The 24,074-nt window shown below is 45.9% G+C and overlaps 1 protein-coding gene and 1 pseudogene across 1 annotated transcript; one reads left to right on the forward strand and one right to left on the reverse strand.

The window, feature by feature from the left end:
• Positions 1-1,126: 1,126 nt before the first annotated feature.
• LOC117844050 ((E)-beta-caryophyllene synthase-like) lies at positions 1,127-11,369 on the reverse strand (annotated as a pseudogene).
• A 10,531-nt stretch (positions 11,370-21,900) lies between these two features.
• LOC117842325 (NAC domain-containing protein 67) lies at positions 21,901-23,255 on the forward strand. The gene is made up of 2 exons (XM_034722728.2): positions 21,901-22,457; positions 22,570-23,255. Exons 1-2 carry the CDS (start codon positions 21,990-21,992, stop codon positions 22,936-22,938), a joined length of 837 nt encoding a protein of 278 aa, XP_034578619.1. The 5' UTR covers positions 21,901-21,989; the 3' UTR covers positions 22,939-23,255.
• Positions 23,256-24,074: the final 819 nt, after the last annotated feature.

The raw sequence follows: 24,074 nt of genomic DNA on the forward strand, positions 1-24,074 counted from the left end.
GGTCTAAGCATCTATCCATGCAACATTGTTATGCTCGCAAGCATGACGCAACTGAAGTATGCGTGCAGCTTGAGTCTTACTCTTACACTACCGTATAGTATATGAATAAGTTGCCTTCTTAGGGCATGCATGTGTCATGTCTACGAGGACACTAGTTCTCATGTATTTGTGCAACACCAGGTAACTGGAGTTGACCGATTTGTGTAGCGTCGTGAGATATGTTTATGTTGTTGTATGTCTGCTCCATATATATATACCGGAAGCATTATAAATGCTTTCTTTACTTGGAAGAATTTGACTTAAGATAAACTCAGAATCCATCCTATAATAAAAAAAGAGGTATGGGTCGAGCAAATGCTGCCATACTTCTCAATCTTGGCCAATTACAATCATCCACGAACTCCACGACACACAAAATCCGGCCTTTTCAGATGCACCACTCCACGATATAATGGTACCGTGAAATAACCAATAAGAACGAATCAAAAATCCACTTGATCCATTTGAACAATTCCGTGAACCGATACAGCGAGAGCTCTTTTATGGTGCACAATACTAGACTATCCTAGTGTTTCAAAAGGATATCCTAGTATTTTGCACAGTAAAAATGCTCCCAGGTGAAATGCATGTCTACACCAAGTCTCCAGCCTTACCCAACTTCCCCACTCTTGCTGACTGATTATTTATCTATTCGTTTCTCACGTTGTCTATTTTTAGAATCTACTAATTGCCAAATGCGAAACAAATTACATAGGATAGAAGTACATGATAGCACACTGCAGGATGAGGTTCATACACCTTATATACTTATCCATCCCAAATTGTAAGTCATTCCAAGAATCTTGGAGAGTCAAAATATCTCAAGTTTGATCAAATTTATATGATAATATAATAACATTTATGATGTCATCTAAGTATATTAGATTCTTCATCAATTATATTTTCATAGTATACCTATTTGATATCATAAATCTTTATAATTTTCTCTATAATGTTGGTCAAACTTGAGATACTTTGACTCTCCAAGATATTTGGAATGACTTACAATTTGGGATGGAGGGAGTATTATTTAAGAATCATGGGGGCAAGTTTAACACTTGACCTCTGTATTACATCTTCATCATATTCACACGGAGTTCACATACATCGAAGTTATGGTGTCTTTGAGGTTATCTGGGTGGGTATACGCATCATCACGCTTGTACATGTTATCCATTACTCGTGCAACATTGACCGCCTAGCTTCTTCAAAAGCTCCTTAGGATGTGTCTGATCAAGACATCCCTGGACAATATCCATCCATGCTTCGTCGATTAGTGCTCTAAGCTTTTCATTGGCCTGATGTACTGTAATCCCATACTCCTTCATGCAAGTTTGCACCGTGGACACCACATGCTTTGAAACTTGTTCTCGCTTCAAGGAAGGGCAAAAAATAAAGAGTACGGAAAATTTTTAGCTACTTAAACTGATTGGAGATCCTTTAGTCAATCTAAAATGGTAAGGGTAGCGGAAGAAACCAATAAATATATGTTAAAAAGTAATAAAGGTACAAACAAGCTCATGTACATGCACCAGCTATATATTAGAGTGTCAGCATGCATGTTGCAGATAGAAATAAAATGTTCACAACATTGATCAAGATTTATATGTCGGTAGAGAGTTGTGGTACCTCATGTGACACGATGTCATTACCAATGCGCCCGACAATACAAACAGCTCTTATCATTTTTGGACAGGAGAAAGCCCACTCAATGACCCCTCTAGTAGTTACATCCCCCATTAAAATGAAAGTGATGTTCGCTATGTGCATATATACAAGCACTGCTACCCACTGAAACTTGTAGGTGTTCTTTAACTTTTGCTGGTACATAGCGTTCATCGCGCCATTTCTCCATAGCACGGTAACGTTTGGCCATGTCAATAAACTAAATATAAAGGTGAACAAAATGTTAAACATAAACCCAAAAGGATATGGGTCTTACGTGTTTTTTGCATGGTGTAATCGTTGGAGAAAAACTTACCAATTTTTGACCGATTCAGCGTACTTGTTTTTCTGAAGTTTTAACTCTTCGACAATATCATTTATAGTGTTAATAGGTATGAAGATGAATAATTCCTTCACCAATGCAGGCAATTTGTCTGCGCCTTGTTTATCCCACCTATAATCATATCATCCACTTCAAGCAAGTTATAGTTTGTCACGGCAAAATAGAAAAAAACCATATATGATGTATAATTTGTGTTCATCATTCTATAAGTATCAAAGAAAGGGTCAACCTTTCCAGAGAAGAAATGAATATCTCATATTCTTCGATCGTGCTATAGTTGTCACAAAAGTCATCCATCAGCGACACAAGTTTCAGGAACTTTGTCAGCACTATCCGTGATGAATACGACTGGTGAGGCTCATAAACAAACCCAAGCATATCCAAAAATGCATCTCCGCTACTCTATCCCGTGCAAATCTTGCATATGCCTGTGACTGGAGACCTTTCCACCATCAGTTAAACATGATTAGCACAAGACAATATTTTGCAGTTCAACTAAAGAAATGCCAACTTCCCGGTGCAAAAATAACAGTGTGCCCCCTTACACTGTAAGAGCTTTCAACTCCTCACAACACAGAGCCTGCAGAATGTTGTAGTCCAACGTAGCAAATTCCAGTATGGTGTCATTTCGTGTAACCTTTTTCTCATACAATTTTTTTTTTTGATGAAACAGGAGGGGATGATCATCCCCTGCTGGATATATATTTAAGAGAGAACAAAAGTTGTATAATTACAAATCAAGAAACAAAGAAGGAGAGAAAGAAAATCAGAAAAACTACAATGAGTGCTCTAGCCATTCAAACATTGGTTGTTTCCAAGCCTCTTTTACTCGTAGAACAACTTGAGTAAAAACAGTCCTAAACCTCCTCATAGCATCTTGGATGGAGGGAGTAATATTTCTGAAAATCCAATCATTTCTTGCCATCCAAATACGCCAGCTCATGAGCACAATGATTTCCATAAAAAACGGGACTTGCAGCTGAGTTTTAAAGCTGGTAAGAATTGTGTAAGGCTCATCTTCCAGGTTAGCAAAAAGACTGATATTGATCCAACACTCTTGGGCAAAGGGACATTGCAGTAAAAGATGGAACAAGGTTTCCTCACTATCATGCGGACACAAGACACAAGAATAAGAAGGCAGAGTCATGTGTTTTCTTCTAAGCACATTTCTAGTACTTAGTCGGTCATTAAGAAGGAGCCAGAAGAAAAACTTGTGTTTACTTTGACATCTAGACTTCCAAAGCCATCCAAAAACCGGATGCACCTGTCGATGCCCAGACAGTACATGATATGCTTTTGATGAGGAAAAGTGAGAATTGCCCCAGATATATGCCCAACAGTCATGATCTTCATTAAATTGGATTCCATTCAGATCTGTACCTAATTGAAGCAGCTGATCCATAGCTTGGGTTGATAAAGGCAAATTGAAAAGCTGGTGCAAGTTAGGCAGGTCATAAGCTTTCCTAACAGATATATCAACCTTTGTAGTGAAAGAGTATAAGTGTGGATACTCTTGTGCAGGGATCTTATTATTCCACAAATCATGCCAGAGAAGACAGGTCTGACCACTATGCACAGTTACAGATGCTAGACCTTTGAATTTATCCAAGAGTTTCACAACATCTTTCCACCAAAAGGATCCTTTTCGAACTTGTCCTGGTAACCTGCCAGAAGCATAATATTTCTCCCAAATTAGATGTACCCATGGTATGTCTGATTTGTTCAGGAACTTATGAAGGTACTTAAGAAGAAGAGCTTCATTCTGAGTCCTTAGATTTAACACCCCAAGGCCACCCTCTTTCTTTGGTAGACAAACAAGATCCCAGGCAGCCTTTGGAGGTTGCCTATTATTTATATCAGAATTTCTCCATAGGCAACATTTTCTATATTTGTCCACTTGTTTATATACTGTCTTGGGAAGCTGGAAAGTACACATATGAAACATTGGCATGGCTGTAAAAATTGAATTTGTCAACTGAAGCCTCCCTGCATCTGACAGAAATTTTGATGTGGATACCAACCGCCGTTCACATCTAGTGACCATAGGCAAGAACTCCTCAATTTTTGGCTTAGTAAGTCCAAGTGGAAGCCCTAAATAGGTAAAGGGAAGTTTACCAATAGCACATCCAAAAGTCTGTGATAGGAATTGTAGTTTTTCCTCTATGATATTAATGGGTACCATCATTGATTTACAGAAGTTGACCCTTAGGCCAGTGGACAGTGCAAAATTGTGAAGGAGCTGCTTCAAATGTAACAATTGGTTAGGACATCCCTCCATGATTATTAGGGTATCATCAGCATATTGCAGAATAGGGAAATCCGAACTGTATGTCAGAGGAATTGGTAGTGTGAGGTGGCCTTGTTCTTTGGAGTCATTTACAATGGTTTGTAATAAGTCAGCCCCTAGGACAAAAAGAAGGGGTGAAAGGGGATCACCTTGCCGGACTCCTCTTTTGCATGCAAACCTTTTCCCAGGGACGCCATTCAAAAGAACTGAAGAAGTACCAGAAGCAAAGATTTGTTCCATCCAATGAATCCATTTGTCACCAAAGCCCTTATGCTTCATGATTGCCAACATGGCCTGGTGCTCAATTTTATCAAATGCTTTTTCAAAATCAAGCTTGAGGATGACTATCTCCTTTCTGGACTTATGGCATAAGTGAAGGTATTCAAATGCCCAAGCAAGACAATCTTGTATAGTTCTGGTCCTGATGAAGCCATACTGATTTACATGCACAAGAGATTTGATCACAGATTGCAATCTATTAGCCAACAACTTGGTCAGAAGTTTCATAGAGGTGTTCAAAAGGGATATAGGCCTATAGTCCAATACATGTGCTGCCCCTTCCACTTTAGGTATCAAAGTTATCAGAGATCCATTTATACTCCATAGGGAAACTGTGCCAGAGTAGAAAGCATCACAAAGATCATAGAAATCCTGCTTGATGATCGACCAGCACCTCTTTATGAAGGTTGTATTAAATCCATCTGGACCTGGAGCCTTATCATTCGGCATAAGCTTGATAACAGAATCTATCTCTGCATGAGAAAATGGTTCCTCCAGGCAAGACAGATCTTCCACTTGGTGCAATAATTGCTGTAGATCAAAAACCATAGAATTGTATTCAGTAGTACCCAATCTTTCCTTGTATGCATCCCAGAGAATTGCTTCCTTTTCCAAATGATTATATTTCGGGGTCCCTGTTATGTCTGCTAGGGATCTAATATAACTTTTACCTTGCTTGATGGAAGCATTTGCATGAAAGAATTTCGTTGACTCATCACCAAACTTGATCCATTTAATTGAGCCTCGTTGTTTCCAATAGATATTTTGCTGCTTGAGTAAAGTTTGCAACTGTTCCTGTAACAGAACCTTGAAATTCCATTCAATAAGAGACAAGTCTCTATATTCCTCAATTAGTTCCATAAATGAGAGGGACAACTTCACATTGGATAGTAGGGACTTTAGATTTGAGAGGTGAGACTGCCATGCTCTTAGCACCCTTTTGAGATTCTTAAACTTCTGAGTAATAATTCTTGCTCTATCAGTTGCCTGTATTGGGACCGACCAGCCATGTGAAATTATGCTCATGAACTGATCATGTTCAAGCCAATAGTTCTCAAATCTAAAGAGCTTGCCCTTCGGAATATCAGAAGCGATGTTGATTACACAAGGAGAGTGATCTGAAGTTTCCATCACCAAGGGATAGGCCATTGTGTTTGGATGGTTAAGAACCCAAGAATTAGATGTGAAAAACCAGTCTAACCTTTCCAACAGAGGTACTTGTTGTTTATTTGACCATGTAAAGCACTTTGATTTCAGAGGAATCTCCACTAAGCCAAGCTTGTTAATTGCCTCATTGAATCGAAACATGTCATTGTGATTACCCCCAGGCTTGTTTCTATTGAATGGCTCTCTTATGAGGTTAAAATCACCCACCACTAACCAGTCAAAATCATATGGCATCCGTATATTTTGAAACCACTGAATAAACGCAATTTTCCCCTCCACAGAACAAGGCCCATAAACATTTGTTAAAATCCATTCCCAATCAGTAAGATTGGAGGAGAGCTTCACTGAAATAGCATATTGATTCATGAACACCAAATCACCATGAAACACAGAAGATTTCCAGATTATTGCAAGACCACTAGAAGCCCCTTGTGAAGGCAAAAACTCAAATTTATCAAAAGAGGATGGGCAAAAATTTTTGACGAATGCACTGTCAAAGGCTTCCCTTTTTGTTTCCTGGAGGCAAATGATGTCACAATTACTTTCAGAAATTTTATCTTTAACTGAATGTCACTTTTTGTCAGAATTAATTCCTCTGACATTCCAGCACAAAACCTTCCAGATCCTTTTGTTAGGACTAGAGTTCATTAAAAGATATAAGGCAAGAGTTCAGCAACCATAGTACTGTATGAATAACATCAATACAAAGACACAAAAGAAAATTACTTCCAGAATGATAAAGACCCATAGGTACATAACAAAAAAGGCCTTGTGTATACTTGAGAAGCAAAATAAAGTAACTAGTCCCCCTTCCAAGAGCACTACTTTCTGGGCTTCTTCTTCTGATCTTTTGGGACATTATCAGCTTCATTTTTGTCAGCTTTCTTCTTGGCTGGCTTCCTTCCACCAGGGGGAGCTGCAGGCTTTGATTTCTTATTCAGAGCAACCACTGATAACTTCAAAGAGTCAATATTACAGAATGACTCTCCCAGGTTACGAATCACAGACTGTGTCAAGAGCGGTGGCTTTACCGAGCAACCAATGCAATTTCTGTCCTTACATCCTGAAGCTTTAAAACCATTATTGTGTTTGGCAGTCCTGGTACTCCGGCGAAGTTCATCATCAGAAAGAGGGTTACCAGAGACATCTTGAGTTACCTTATCCATCATGGAGGCCTGCTGAAGAAGGGACTTGGACCATGGGCCAGCTGAAGCAGCAACCTTATTAAGCAACCCCTGAACCGGCGTAACTGGAGAAGACTGAGTGCTGTTGGCTGAGTCACCCGAAGGAAATCCAGGCCCAGCACACTGGGGTGTAGTTGCGGCAGTAAATGGAGAAGCAGAGGAACTCGTAATGAGGGATTTATCAGAACCTTCAAATATGATACCTTTGCCTTTGTTATCAACTGCTGTCTTGGCACAAGCTGTAGCTACAGAATGAGGACATTTCAAAGGGATCGAAAATTCCAGAAATTGGTCAGACTCCAGGCATTGCATAGCTGGAGATGACAGAAAATTCTTGGCCCACTCAAAATTTCCAGGGGTAATCAGTTGAGCCATAAAGAATGAGGCCCAAGAAATAGGGACCTCTACCTTGGGTTCATCAGATGCCGAAGAGAAATGTGTAGCCCACTTCCTATAGAATTCAGCACTTGGCTGATTGGAAGGTTGGCGATACAATGAGTCCATTTGGGCAAAAACTGGATCCTGACTAGGCTGTATAACCTCCACATAACCCAGGTGCATAAGATCATTATTCTCATCTGCCAACTGAATATCCTGGTCCTGATTGCCTCCCAGCAGCTCATTCTCATTTATTTCATCTTGCACCATCTGAACTGGTTGTCTATCAGCCTGAGGAATGAAAACCTCAACATGAACAGGTTGCTCCATCACCTGGTTAGCTATAGGAAGGTCATTATCAGAATTATCTGATCCTTCAATCACTTGGTTGTTTACTGCCTCATTACCTTCCTCCTCTATTTCCTCATCTAAAGGAGCCAAATTATCAATTCCCCCCAAATCATCAGCAATGGCCATGTTCAAATCAAATTCTGGGTTATCCCCTTCTGCTCCCTGCCCATGGTTCCCAGGATTAAGTGCAGGCAATGCCTGAACAATAGGGACAACAGGATCTTCCTGGGCTATTTGTGGGCCAATGAAAGGCCCATTATCTTGTGCATCCGGCCCATCTGGCCAAAGGCCCCATTGTGGTGCTGGCTCCTGATTAACCGGTTGATTAGCATTGAGATTAACATTTCCTGGATTTGCCACATTACCAGAAGGCTACCCATAACCAAAGAAATCAAATAGAGTTGGTTCCACATCATCAGGCGGTTGTCCTTCATCAGCAGGACCCCCACCTAGCATTCTATACTGCAAAATTTCACACTGCGCAGTCCAGGAATTCCCTTCAAAATCCTCACCTTCTGAACAAACAAGGAACCATGGTATTTCCGAGAGATCAACAACTCTTATTTTGGCAACAATTCTGGCCAAATTATTGGGATCCTCTTCCCAGACCAGGAGCCTACCAAATTCCGCAATAGCCTTTTCCAGGTCCGCTTTTGTCCAGTAATCAATATTAAAACCGAGAAGCATGATCCAAACTTCACAATTCATAGTTATGAGACGATTATTCCAGCCCTTATAATGATCTGAAAAAGAGATCCTATACTGGCCATACTCATGAGGGCCCCCACCAATTAGGAAATCTTTTTCATGCACAAACTAAAAACGAACATAGGCTTGGCCATACGGGCAAGGCTGAATGGACTGGACCCCCATTCGACACCGATTCCTCAAGAAGTCATCAAGCAGATCTCTTATGGATTGAAATGATACCTGCTGATGAGGAAGGGGCTCGATGGTTGCTATCGCCACATCACACTGATTTCGCCGAGGAGCACCAAGAATGACTCTGGACATTGGCTTACGGAAGCCCACCAACTGCCTCTGGGAACCATGAGGAAGAAATGGAGTAGGATCCACAAATCTGTACGCCATTGGGGCCGGAGGCGGATGCTCCGAGGGTGCCTGCTGTCGCCAAGACAAGTCACCCAAGGAGAAGAGCTGAGGAATCTGCGGCGAGGAGCAATGAGGGTGCGCTCCAGCCAAAGGAGGAGGATCACGGCGGCTGGATTGCGGCCGCGAGGAGGTAGGCAGCTGCGATTGCTGCGTCGGAAGCTGGGAAGGTGAAGCGACAGCACCGGCAAATGCGGCTGTAGAGGAGAGTTGCCAAAGAACTATTTCCTCCGGAGCAGCAGCAGGAGCACCCAGGAGGTACCGACCCAGATGTTGGAAGGTTCCTACAACCGGTGAAGCAGTTGTTGAGGGCCCACTTGTCATAGCCTCATGGGTTTTAAACCATCGGTGAACATTTACATCCTTTCAACCAGATTGAAAAACCGAATTGGAGAAGGTTCTATTCATGGATAGGCCAGGAAATCTTGGTGGGTATCTGCAAAAGTTGGCGACATGGCCCAGCCGGAAACAAAGCCCACAACGAACAGGCCGAAGACAGGAGGCCCGGTTATGCTTATTGGAGAAACACCTTGAGTATGATAGGCGGCCCAAATGAGAAGCAAGTGCCACATTCAAATCTAGCGCCAAGTTAGCAGGTGACCTTGCTGAATTATCAACTTGCAATGATGGCCCCAGATTAAGCCCCAAATTAACTCCGGTAAAAGATGAGTTTGAATTCGAAATCCACCCAGATGCCGTGTTCTTCGCTGGCGAAATATGCTGAGAATCCCAATTCTTGCCCAGGCGATGAAAAACAGAAGACAAATTCCTTGTATTATGCCGAATATATGCATCAGAGGAGAAAGATCTAACTGGAATGAGATTTGATCCAGTCAGAGGCAAATGACCATGATGATGAGCCTTCCTAGAAACCACTGTTTTCCAATCCGAGCTAATTCCTTGAGTGGAGGAAAGGACGGATCGTGCAAACTGAATTCCCCGTTCATTACAGAGATGAAAAGCCACCTTGAAAATATCACATTGAAAGACCCCCAATTGGTAAACTAGAAGACCAACTTCCTTGGAGAAGACACAAAACTTGAAAATCCAATCCTCCAATTCAGACACTTGAAAGAGGTCAGATGAACCTCCCAGGGCCGATTGTAAAAGAAAGCCAACATGCTCAACAGTCAACTTCAACTTTGATCTCGTGAAGGTTGCAATCAGCCAAAAGCTCGATCCAGAAGAAGGAGAGGCAGAAACCGAGACTCCAAGGAGGGATCGTACCTTTTTGGAAAATTGAAGACCAGGACGAAGGTCTACCAATGAGGAATCCATGGAGAAAAATTCAGAAGGAAGAGAGAAACGATCGCCGGCGCCGAGAACCGGCGGGACCTGGTCCCCGGAGACCAGAAGGTCACCGGCGGGAGAGCGCCTCCTCGCTCATCTTAGCAGGAGCTTTCGTTAGCTGAGAAGTATTGGTTTATATGGCTAATTGCTTTGGAGCTTGTGATACCTTTCTCATACAAATTGATATAGCGCCTTGCTTCCACTCTTTCCACTCTCCTGTAACTAGGTGTTTCCAATGTGTATTCCACCTCTGCTGCCAGCTCTGGATCTAAAGTTTTCATCATAGACTGGAGGCGGCTCTTGGTGAAAGCCGTGGCATTGTCAAGTATCTCTTCACCGCGAGTTCTGAGATGCGCAGCATCATACAGCGCCAGCAGACATTTGGCATCGTTACTTGTTGCAAAGTTTCCTTGGTCATCTCTAAACTTCACAAACACATCTGCTTATATAATTAACCAGACGTATGTGTTAGTGAATATCAAAAATTAGTTGCACATTATATAAACTATAAAGTAATACTTTAGCCAACACATTTTTAGATAACGGATAAAAAATACGGCTTCAACCATGCTCCGATCCTCCTTTTTGTTTCCTATTCCAGAGGAGTTGTTTTACTGCCTTACCGGAAGAGACATTGTGCCCATGCTTTCTGAGCAACTAATTAAAACCGCAGGGATTCGACATATAGCTCGCATTGCAGCCTCCTTCAAGCTGGGCGTCTTCAATATCACCCAGCAACTCATCTATCTCCTTGTAGTGGTGTCCCACTCCGATCCGTTGCAGTGTGTCGACAAGCTCCAGCTTGAGAGCCAGTTCGGAAGAAGCACTGGTGTCAAGTATGATCTGCCTCACCTCCTCCTGCTTGATCCGTGCATTCTCCTTCATGAACTGAAGTTGCAACACTAGTAACATGACACATCGCATGCATGCACAAACACACACACGTCTTGACATATTTTTCTACTGGGATGCAAATGGATACCCAAACCCAATAGTGTGTTCTGGGTCGGTCATTAATTACTATGGCATGCCACTCTATTTTATTTCTACTCCTAAATTATTTACACAGAATGTCATTCTAGTTCATTTTATCAACTTTTTGGGTCGACCCAATGACCCAAAGTATTTATAACTTGCATCACACTTGCAATGGAGTGCATGGCTGGTGTTCAAGGAAGAAGTCGCCCCAGATGCTTGGGGTGTAAGGCCGGGGCTTGCGCTGCAGGATGACCTCTTGCGAGGCCACAGCGAGCACAGGGCTGCCGCATGTGCCCATTGATCGATGAACGTGCGTATGACTGGCGCCGATCTATCAACGTGGAGGATGGTTGGCTTGGATGGTAGATGACTGAAGAACGTCTTTGCTGGCTTTATATAGAACCTGCGAATCGGCAGCTTTGAGAAGATCATGCGCTTGTAGGCGATTTTTTGCCAAACACCAGCTGCCTAATTAGATAGTCCAAGCATAGTGGTAATAATTACACTATTTTGATGTCATTATATAGTATAAATTGTGCTTCTTCTCGGCCAACAGCCCGGAAAATTGTCTGTTCAAACCTGATGAAGTGATGGCACAAATAACATATAAATTATCGGTTCATAAATCATAATACTATGGTCTGGTTTTCAATTTCTAACTACGAAATCATTTGTATCAGTGGTTGTAAACTACTATTGGAATTTCTATTATTGTTCACCTTGAGTCGACGGTGATGACCATTGACCTGCACCTATAACAGCACTAGCCTCCTCCCTCCCCGAGCTACTGCTATTCAAACTGAAGCACTGAGCTTCTGTTGTAATAAACAGCAGCAAACTCAAGGGAGGCATCAGCCTTTATTCTGGATTGAAAGGGAGGAAGCTCATTTATCAGAGGAGCATTTGTTTTTTTATCCAAAATTAGTTACAATGTTCTAGTTATCTTGATTGATTTGATATGTTATCTCTAGATTCAAGGGCATTGTTGCCATTATCACATTCAGTTCTACCCTACAACCATCAGTGACAAGTCATTAATACAAACCCTCTAGAATGGACGGCGATTAGTTTACCCAAGTTTGCTATTTAATAATCTTTAAGCGGCCATTTTGTTTTTCAGGTGCAGCTAAATTTTAGTCCAAAATTAAACACATATGCAACTTTTTTTTTCTAAACACAGCTATTTCTTAGGTTATTAATTCCACTGGTCACCCCATAGTGCACACCAACTTCTTCATTTTACTAAGTCTTCCCGTGTGTGCTCCCTTAACATTTTTATTTCTTACTCTATCTCCTTTCTATAAGCCTAATAATTCTATCAATGAGCATGTGGGTTCTTAAATATAGTCTAAATAGCATCTAAGATCGAGATGCAATATATGTCTCCTGCTTAGATTGTTTTTTTTTTAACAAATGGGCATGAGACTGTGCCAATTTCATTGATAGAGAAGAGGATACAAGAATACAGCCCTGGAAGGCTCTAATCAGGAACGAAAAACCAACAATATAAAGCCACAAAACCAAAAGACTCCACAGCTCTATCATCACCGGCTGCCACAACATTTCTAGCTTTTGTATCTAAAGATCAAACACAAGAGACGGAGTACCTCCCTAATAACCACAACACTAGCCTGCTTGTCGCCGAGATGGCTGTTGCTATGCAAAGCCAATCGCCACCACAGCACCAGATCATCCTCGTCCACAGGTCATGCACACAGTCATTGAAAACCCTAGACATTGCTTCACAACATCAGAAATCGAAGGAGAAGTAGACTGCACCGTGCCGAGAAGGTCGCCGCAATGCAGGGAACCATCGCCGTAATGTCGCTGCCACACCGCACTCCCAAATTGACCAAAGAAATCCATCAGATCCGGACCACTTAAGACTGTCTCGCAGTCACCACCATGAAAACACAAAGCGGGGGGGGCCGGGGGGGGGGGCTCGCCACTTCCACCGCCGGACTTCTCACCTCAATCCCGTCGCCTTGAAACAAACAAAGCACGCAGGGGTCTTGCCTCGCCCACCGCTGGACTCCATCTTATGCATCGCCATCAAAGTGGTAACGTGGCACTGCCCCACAACTCTAAGCTCCGCCTCCTTCTGCCAAGTCGCCACCGAGATCTCAACTGCACCGCAAGCACAGCCACCAGAAGCCTCTAGAGATACTGGTCCAACTAGTTCTTTTTCCCACCTTGAGCACACGGTCACCACCGTCGTGTCAACATGCCATCATTGCCGCTTGCGTCGTCTTTCGACGATGTCCCACGCCGAAGTAGCCCCAGCTGTGTCGGGCTAACCACCGTAGGCCGCTGCAAGGTGTGTTGCCGGCACATTGTTGTTGTTGCGAGCGCCATCTTCCGACATTGTTCTACACCACATTAGCTGCTGCAAACCAGGACCAACCGCCACGTTCTGCTGCAAGCAACCTGACCAACACACATGTCGCAACCTGAAGCCATCGCCACGCCATCGATGAACCAGCTCCATCTCCTTGGTGTTGTCATCTCCCCAAAGCCACACAATGAACCACCGCGGCCTTCAGCACCGGTACAAACACTCACCGCTTGCTATAGATGCCAGCATCACCGACTGGTAGCAACCACACCAACGACGAGGCAGCTCCGGTGAGCCACCGCAACACATGGCCGCTGCACGCCGCAGCTCACATGGCCTCATGCCGGCGCTGCGCACGACCGCATGTCGCAGCCCACCCCGCTGATGGCCGCCCGCCGTAGCTGCGCGCAGCATTCTGCCAAGGCTAGGAAGAACCGCACGCTGCTATCTGAACGCTAGGCGCCCACCAGCTACCCGAGACTAGAATGGCAGCGCAGGGCCAACGCCAGCCAGCCCCAGCCATGGAGCCTCGGCTACCGCAGCCATCGTTGCAAGCGCTAGGCAGCCGCTGTGGGCCCCTTGAGCGTAGATCTGGCGGCCTGCTGCCCAGATCCAGGCTTCCGCCACCCGGATCTGCGATGCCACCGAGCAGGGCTGCCGGCCTCCGGCAAGCTTGAGCGGTATCTCCATTATAGCCACATGAAAGAGAAGGAAGCTGAGAGAGGAGGAAGAAAGAGGAGAAAGGAGGGGTGGAGAGGGCAAGAGGAGGGGTAGGCCGCCGCCGCCAGCAGGCAGCGGCGACAGCGGCTGGGGTGGGGGGGGGGGGGGGGGGGGGGGGGGGGGGGGGGGGGGGGGGCGAGAGGGCGCTGTCACCCCTGAGCTGCCTCCGAGAGAGACGACGCGAGGGTCTTTTTTCCTCTCTAGTGTCCTGCTTAGATTGTGATCTATGATCCAACTACATATAGTGTTTTTTCTGCAGATTCTAATAATATGCTTTCATGTTCCAAATTGAACGATCTTGCCTCTTGTTATCCTCAATCACTAGCAAAGTTCCCGTGATTGCACCATCACATTTACCATGAGCGAAAGGGACGCATGTCACATGACACGGGGACCTTGTGGACAGTGACATCGTCTTCATGTACGGCTTCCAGGACCTCCACGTCCTATCTTATGTAACATGAGTGTGCATTGGACAGCTTTGAAAGCTACATGGTCACCACGGTTGTTCTTTTTGTCCATGAATTTTCATGGCTACACATTAACACATTGGCCCATCTCAGCGATTCAGAAGTTCGCATTTCTCAAGATTTCTGATATATGAGAACTATACAATGAGAGGCAACCTAATTATTTCACATGGATAAATAGCCATGGTAGGTAATCAATATAATCATTGTTATGATGAACAGTGGATGACTAATTTCTCAAACTGACAGACACTTCATTCTGGAGTTAAGAAAATGTTTAGGAAACAGTAATGCGAACATGAAAAGCACTAAAATATTTTTAACCCACAAACAGGCACGGCCATGAAATCCAAGAATTTGCCGCAACTCCAGGAGTCAAGGAACATATCATCTAAGCTAATGTGTGTTGTTAACCTGGCCGCACGTACCGCTTCCTCTCTCTTCTTTTCTTTTTTTTTTTTGAGCGAATACAGCTTTCTAGCTGTATGAGCTACGTGCGCTCCCTGGCAGGCCGGTAATCGGAGCATTGGGCTTACATTGGGCCGTTGGTGTCGGTTGCGCTGCCCAGCCAGAAGCTTTCACCTTTTTTTTCACATCACCAGCCCGCTAGGAATTGGCCCGTTTCAAACGAAATCAGTGCTTTTGTATTGTGTTTGGAGAAAAATGAAATTAATGTAGTGCAGGAGAGCCAGTTAATTGTGTTGTTCACAGGTGGCGCGAGATATAAATAGCGGTTTAGCTTGCTTAAAGGGGCGTTGGGTTACTTTTGCTTATTTTTAGCACGTGTCACATCGAATGTTTAGATATTAATTAGGAGTATTAAACGTAGACTATTTACAAAACCCATTGCATAAGTGGAGGCTAAACGGCGAGATGAATCTATTAAGCCTAATTAGTCCATGATTTGACAATGTGTTGCTACAGTAAATATTTGCTAATGATCAGACCTAAGCCGTTATCCGCACGTAATATAACTAGGCGGATAGGTGCGCTATGCTGCGCCGCCCGTTAGTTATGTTGCGCACAGTTGCGGAGACAAGACCAGGAAGTTCTTGAGCCGTATTAGTCATCTTGATATTTCTAAAAAGTTAGTCTCCCAGGTAAACCAAGAACAACATCACCAAAATAACTTAGGCTAAACAAAATGTATGATTCATAGTTAAGTATACATGACCACAGAAAAATAGTAGCTGAATTGTTCATTGCCAATACCACGTATGCAACAGAGCAAACTGGGAGACCACAGGCAAATCTGCTCCATTGCGGTAGCACGAACTGGCCTGGTAAATTATGCTTCTGTCGTGAAGAGCGAGTGCCGGAGTGGTGTGTGTCCCCGAGACGAAGACGAGCTACCGCAACCTGTGTGCTCCCTGCGTCGACTCCAAATCGGGCGTACACGTACGTACACTTGGGCGGTCGGGGCCAACGCGAGTGTGCTGCCGTCTCGCCGCCTACCTCGGGGCACGCGGCAGCATCTCTGCGTGGTCCGGCCGCCAGCAGCCGCCGCAACTGGAGGGCGCGCGCGCAAAAGGCAAAAGCCAATGCGAACGGCATCTCGTGTCCTGTCCGGTCGATCGCACCGAGTGGCAGAGGCGGCGGGCAGCAGATGGCCCTGTGGCAGGATGAAAGACGTGGGCAGATGGCGCGCGGGTGGACCTTGGCAGCACCCGGCCACCCCTGGACACGCGGCGGCCGCTCGGCGACACTTGGGCCGCGTGATTTGGCAGAAGCGTGCCACGCGAGCCATCCCTGTCTCCTCATCACGTTGCCTTGGCGTCTTGCGGCCGACGCATGCAATCGACGATCGGCCAGCACGGCAGCACCAGATGAGTAGTCCAGAGCAGACCAGCCCGCCCGTCCGACCTGCCTGCCTAGTGCCTACCGCGCGCGGACGCTCACGAGGCCCCAACGGCGCCAGCTCCGCTCGGCAGGTGGTGCCCGGCCTAATTTTTTTCCCTTAAAGAAAAGAATTCGACGATTCGTCACGTGCGGGTGTGGGGCTTTCTTCTGTTCCGATTCGATTCCGAGGCTCCAGCTCGGATTGCATGCAGGCGTGACGTCGGGGTCGTCGCGCTCCGACTTTGACGGCGAGCGTCCTCGTGCGATGCACCTGGAGCGCGGGCTCCGCTCGGCTCGACGGCGCGCGTTTGATTGCCTCCCAAGGCACCGTCGGATACAGACAAGACAACGGGCAGGCAAGGAAACAGCCGGTAACCATAAAGAAAGAAAGAAAAGAACGGCCGGGGCAGCCTGGTGCGGGATGTGACGAGCGCAGGGGGACGGGATCCATTGCGCCGTGGCAGCCGCTGCGGTCCCCGCGCTCCGGTGGCCTCCATGACAACTGATTCACTAGTCACAAATCTATACAGCTAAAAAAACCAAAGATGCGACGTTTTAACGGTCTGTCCCGTGATGCCCCACCCCCTAGCCCTCGCTCCAGGCGATTCCAGCCCTCTGATCGTTGACGCACCTTCTGCGGTATCCCTCGGCAACTCACCGCCCTTCATTCTTCTGTCGCATCACCCCATCTCCGTCTCCGCTTCTTTCGTGATCCGCGCATCCTACTTCTGCCCCAAAACCTCCTCTCGTCACCCTTTTCCTGCCGCCGCCACCCGCCCACTAGGCACACCCCTCTGTGGACGTCTTGGTCCATCACCCAGCGGCCATCTATCCTGGTGCGTTGCCCAACTCCCGATCGCCGGCATCGCACTGCAAGATGGCCTCACGACGTAGGAAGACGACGACCCATCCAGGCACCCTTTTCACGCCGCTGCCGCCGCCCGCCCATCATTTGCTCCTCATTGACTGCTGCGTTGCAGGTCTCAAATCACCAACCACAAGGGTGACTTCGCCCCTGGAAGACATGGAGCTGGTGCCCTCATCTTTCACTGTTGTTCCATCATGGGAAAAGGATCACCATCAGAAGATGGGAACAGGTGCCATCATCCATGCCATCATCAATGTCGTCGCCGTGTGAGGGTGCCATCTTGATCCATTCTATTCTGCACAAGGAACCAATACACGAAGGTCAGATCTCTCGGTCATGGTGTGATTTTTGCCACAACATTCTTGCCACTTCAATTTCTCCTTGCATTGTTTTGTAGTGTCAAAATAGTGGTCGATGGGTTTTAATATGTATCTTCTTCAGAAGCCAAGGAAATATTACATACTCCAATGACCATGAATTTCCAGGTGAGGAATAAGATGAATACTGATTTTATCTCCCAGTTGGGGATTTTATAGTGAAGTTATTTGTTTCTAATTGAACTGGGTACAACACTGACATGTAAATTTTCATTCAACCATCAATACTACTCAATGACTGAATTGTATCAGAAATCTAGGATCTTAAGAGCTTTCATCTGATGAATGCAACTTGTACAGTTCCTAACATTGATTTTTCTAACCTAGACAGAGTGGTGCTTTGGTATGTAGTCAGCATTCAAAAGGAACAAGAAATAATTACAACAATCTAAAAACTGTAATCATGGGTACACTACTTGACAACTGGTCAAATTAAGTAATAATAAAAATTTAAGATGCAATTTTAATTCTTTAGATGCTTCAGAATAGAGTTTCATCTATAATTCTGATGGATAGGTGATTCGATCTTTTGAACAAAGATTATGGAGCTCAATGCAATTGTCTAATTTGACTGCCGATGGTAAAATCATATTCTAAGGAAATTTGACAAATAATAGTGTTAAGAATGGAAAATATCAGAGCAAGGAAATATTTATAAGCAGAGGGAAAGAATCCTTTCTAGTTTTTTTTTGTTGTATGCAATTGTCATAATACATTAAGGATAGATAAGATTAGAGCAAGGAAATATTTAGAAGCACTAGGGTATTCCCTATGGCTCCTATCTTCACATGAATTCTTGACCCTCAAATCTAAGATCAACGATTTAGATTTAGTCTAGGGTTTGGTGTGAACTAGGATCAAATAATTCCCCATCCATCCCCTCCACACTCAAATTATGGACCCTTGAATTTGGAGATCAACGGTTTAGATTGAGTTGTTCTCCTCTATATATTCTCCCCACCCACTCTTTATCTCCACCTCATCTATTCACGCGTCGCAATCCCCTGCCCTCAGCCTTACCAGCGCCGTTCACGATGCCGCTGAGGCATGCCGAGCTACCTCTTTCTCTTCAGTTCTTGCCCGGTGTGTGTTGCCGCTCGCCATCGCCATGACCATCCCACCGGGTTCTAGTGGTGCCTCTGCTGACCTACCCTTTTTCCTTCCTTTATTGCCCCGACGCATAATCGTCGCTGCCACCATCCCACCAAGCTCTAGTGGCGCCTCCACCGACCTACCTCATTTTCTTCCTTTCTTGAACGACGCATAATCATCACTGCCACCATCCCACCAGGCCCTAGTGGCGCCTCTACCGATCTACCTCTTTTTCTTCAATTCCTAAATTGACTGATGGCTAATCGTCACTGCCACCATCCCGCCAGGCTTTGCTGGCACCTCCACTGGGCTACCTCTTTTTCTTCCTTTCTTGCTCGATGGGTAACCGTCACTACCACCATCCCATCAGGCTCTGGTAGCGCTTCGGCCTACCTCTTTTTCTTCCTTAGTTGCTCAATGAGTAACCGTTACTGCCACCATCCCGTCGAGCTCTCATAGTGCCTCCACTAGGCTAGTTCTTTCTCTTCCTTTCTTTCCCGTCGTGTGTTGCAGCTCTTACCACCATCGTCGTTTACTAGCCGAGCTGTGGTGGTGCCTCCACCACTGCCTGCAACTGCTTTCACTCTAACTGTAATTGATTATTTCCCCCTCCACATGCCAAACCTCACCATGCAACATGTCGCGCCTAGCCGTACCATTTCCTTTCCTAATTTTCTAGGATGATTTTGTGGAGGCACGGGGAGCCAACACTCCACATGACAGCTAGCGCCTGTCGGCTGTGGCAAGGGTGGACAAGTAGCCCTGGGAGTGGAGCCAACATTGTGCGCATGGTGGTATGGATGGTAGCCACAACAAGCAGCGTCAATGGAGCTTCACGTCACCATGCTGATCTGCGCCGCCACCAGTGATAGATCGGGCGTCGGGAACTATGGAGAATGGCTCAGTGAGAAAGGTGGAGGCAAAGGAGAGTTAACGCAGCCGTATGTCTGCATCCTGCTGCCCATCAGAAAGGCAAGGGGCAGTGATAGATCAGGCACAGGGAACTGCAGGGATAGCTCCATCAGAATGGTGGTGGCATGGAAGTGTGTCATCTCTATCGCCTCTACTACCGACTACCCTGATGACCTGGAGCTCTATCTAGGTCCATTGAACACCGGTTCCCCTCCTCCCTAAATATTTTGTTTTCAATTTATATATGCTATAGATTAAATTATCATCAACTACATAAGGAAAGAGATAAAAGAAACAAAATTACACGCACGCTCATCATGATTAGATTATGAAAACCCTATCTAACATTATTATAGGGAGTGAGATTGGACCATGTTCAATGATGATCTCTTGCTAGAATTTTTTTTTGGCTTATATGTGGCTGAAAACGTAGGGTTGTACTTTTGCACCCGTGGCTTCTTCAGCAGGCTATTACTAGAATCAATCTTAGCTTAATTTTTGAGCCTATAACATACATGTCAATAGGAACTATTCATACCAAATTTTTTCTTTTTTTAGCAATTGTACGAATTTACCAATTCCACTCCTTTTTTCCAAAGGAAAATTCATATTCGTATATACACAATTCAATTTCCTTGATATTCCCCTATTTTCCCACAATTTTAAAGGACCCCTCAAAACCTCGGGCATGATTGATAGTCACAACACTGACAGCCTAGCTCACTACCACAGTATTACTCCCTATTCTCCCTACCGTCGCAAACAGCAACCCCAGCCACACGTGACACGCTGCACCGGATTCTCATCCGCAGGCCACATCCAGGGCCACACGATTCCAGCGGCCGCAGAGGAACCACCTCGGCTGCCGTACTCGCTGATGCGGACACCCCTCTCAGCAGCGGGGCAGATGACGTCGTCACTGACGTCACGGAGCCCGCCCGGCAAAACCCCCCCTTGGCCCCGTCCCCGTTCCCTTTTGCTCCGGTCACCGTCAGGTTCAGAGAACCAGGCAGGCAGGGCGAGACCTGTTGCCATGGCGTCTTGTCGACCGAGACCGCCGCAGGTCGCAGGATAGCACCCTGCGGCAGCACTTGCTCGGCTCGCCGCACGTGCCAGCAAGAAAAAAATTAAATATAAGCTTGACCTCACCTAATGACGTGATCACGTGCAGGCTATCTTTGTTGACCCCGTCGTAGGTTTCGATTTCAATGGGAGGTTTATCCTCTTGGGCTTCCCGTCAATGCCTTGCCTCATGTTTGTCCTAGTAGGTTCTAAAGGAGTCAAAGGCTTTTTATGTTTTTTTTAGAGAAAACAAGATTAAGAAATGAGCTATCCCACGGCTAAGAGTAATGATCCTAAATAATTTATGATTTTGCTTAAAAAGCCTACTAATTTGGAACGTGTAATCTAAAGTTCCGAAACGGTAATTTACACGAGTGCCGTTCAAAGAAGACAACGAAAAAGATTCATTCCATCTTATGGCAGTTTCTTTTGAAAAAATTAGGATAAGATAAATCCACGCTCTTTTTCTGTTTTACCTTGAAAAGATCACTACCGACAAGCGATGCATATTTAGATCGGCTGTTATAACTTGTCGGAAGTGCTATTCAAAAGAGACAAATCGACAGGATCCGATTCGATGATGGTTTCTCTAAAAAGTTAGGATAAGCATAAATGCACATCCCTTTTAGATACGTTGAAAAGATCACTAGCCGACAAGTAACACGAAATCAAATACCGACAGTTGAAACTTATCTAAAATAACAAAGCCAAGTACCCACCACCTTAGAGGATTGCACAAGGTATGATATGCTACTCTTCCCTGTTTCTTGTAAATCTTAGCAAATTACTAGAAGACCTATTTTGAATGCAACACCATTGCTCCAATTTGAAAAAGACTAGAATTGTGCATAAGAAGAATCCTCCTGTCACTGTCAGTCATTGACAAAGAAAAGAAATGGAAGACAGTGGCCGCTCCCTGCATCCAACGGTGCCCAAGGTTCTTCCGGTCAAATGAATAGACGTCAGCGTCCTGCGCAAGCGGCCGACCGCAACCCCCAACCATCGGCGACCCCTACCCTGATCTGCCCCGCCCCTTCCCCCTAGCCGCCGCCGCCCCCAATCCCACCTCCTTTGACCCCCCGCCCACCACGAACCTTCCTCCCCTTGACCCTTCCCCCTCTCCCTATTTATCCCCCTTCCCCACTCCGCTCCCCGCCTCCCCAAGAACCTCCCCACTCCAGCTCCCCTCCCCTCCCACTGCCTCAGCAGCCGTCACCCACCCCACCCACCGCTAGCAGCAGCAATGGTGGTCCCGGCGCACCGCCGCGACGCCGAGGCGGAACTGAACCTGCCCCCGGGCTTCCGCTTCCACCCCACCGACGAGGAGCTCGTGGCGCACTACCTCTGCGCGCGGGCGGCGGGGCGCGCGCCGCCGGTGCCCATCATCGCCGAGGTCGACCTCTACCGCTTCGACCCCTGGGAGCTCCCCGAGCGCGCCCTCTTCGGCCGCCGCGAGTGGTACTTCTTCACCCCCCGGGACCGCAAGTACCCCAACGGCTCCCGCCCAAACCGCGCCGCCGGGACAGGGTACTGGAAGGCCACCGGCGCCGACAAGCCCGTCGAGCACGCGGGCCGGACCGCGGGGATCAAGAAGGCGCTCGTCTTCTACCACGGCAAGCCGCCGCGCGGGGTGAAGACCGAGTGGATCATGCACGAGTACCGGCTCGCCGGCGCCGGCGCCAAGAAGCCCGGCAAAGACGGCTCCCTCAGGGTAAGAAACTGAAATTATTCCTGTTCCCCCACATTCTTGATGCGTATTATTATTAAAGGATTTAACTTGTTCATCATCCCCATTCCTGATTCATTGATTGATTGATTTGCAGCTGGACGACTGGGTGCTCTGCCGCCTGTATCATAAGAAGAACGAGTACGAAAAAATGCAGGGGCACAAGGAGAAGGTCGTGGAGGCGGAGGCGTCGCTCACCGACACGCGCACGCCGGAGTCGGAGATCGACGACGACGCGTTCCCGGCGTTCGACGACATGGCTCCCGCTCCCGCTCCCACCACCGCCCCCGCCCCCGCCGGCGCCGTCCAGCCCAAGGAGGAGGTGCAGGATTTCGGCAGCCTCGGCGGCGACGACTGGCTCGCGGGGATCAACCTCGACGACCTGCAGATGGACGCCGACTTCAACATGCTCGTGTCGCCGGTGGCCCCCAAGGCGGATCAGGACGGCGGCTTTCCGTTCTTCTGAGCCTGTGCTCTGCTCCGACTCCGAAGAGGGATGCAGCTGCAATTGTGACTGTGAATAGTTCAGATTTGTTCTCGATTCAGAGAAACAAAATCTTCTGCTGATATATGTCTGGTTCTAGTGTTGTAGTGCAGAAGTAGCAGTATGCAGTTTAGTTAAGGATTGGAGTCCAGTGTAGTGGACTGAAGCTCGTCATTGGAGCTGTGTCAAGTGACAACATTCATTCGTTTCTGGTTCAGTAGTTTATCACCTCTAGTCTTAATTAGATTTGTTTCTTTGGAATTCAGATGGGAAAATGGCATGCAGCCCCGTTTATGTTCCTTTGCCTTCTGAACATTGGATGATTAGCACATCTCTGTTTGGCATTTTCGTCTGTGATTGATTGCTCAGTGTGTTACTCTTTAACATTCAGGAACTGTTCTTCGTTGATGACCACCACGTTCCTTGCGTTCGAGCACACTACTGTATCTTTCTATTTGGTCAAATGTTGCAGAGGATGTTGGTTGTTTGGTTCTGGTGAGATCATACGGCAGCCTTACCAATGCTGTTCAGTGTGTACTGTGTAGAACTGACAAGTTAATTTTGCCAAATGAGGTGATGCGCAAGGCTTGTTTAGTGCATTGGTCTGACCATATTGTCTCCATCATCAGATAGGCAGGACGGCTTTTTATGTACTCTGAATAAGTTTTTATGTGACTCCTAAAAATATCTTTCTTGTGTTTATTGCCCAAATGGGTAGATGCCAATACAGAAGGGTTTTGTTCCTTACATGTGAACAACTGCTATTCACCATGCTTGTGTAAAACCACATGGTCTCCACCATTAGATAGGCAGGGCAACACTGACTGAAAACACTGTATCAGTCTGAAGAATTTTTCAAAAAAGTCTGAAGAATGTTTGTTTGGTCCTTGAAAATATGCTGCGGGTCATGTTGACTCAATTGATTAATGCATAAAAAAAGAACGATTTGTTCATATAGGCTTTATATCGAATAATTTTTAGCCTTGATGGGCACAAGGTGTTAGCAGATAGAACTGTATATCATTGTGCCTTAAGAACATATGGAATTTTATACTTATATCTGAGAAAAGTAACAATGAGGAGTAACAATGAGGAGGAACTGAAACTTTGCCTTAAGA

The sequence above is a fragment of the Setaria viridis genome, chromosome 2, assembly GCF_005286985.2.
Source record: "Setaria viridis chromosome 2, Setaria_viridis_v4.0, whole genome shotgun sequence".
NCBI classification, from domain to species: Eukaryota; Viridiplantae; Streptophyta; class Magnoliopsida; order Poales; family Poaceae; genus Setaria; species Setaria viridis.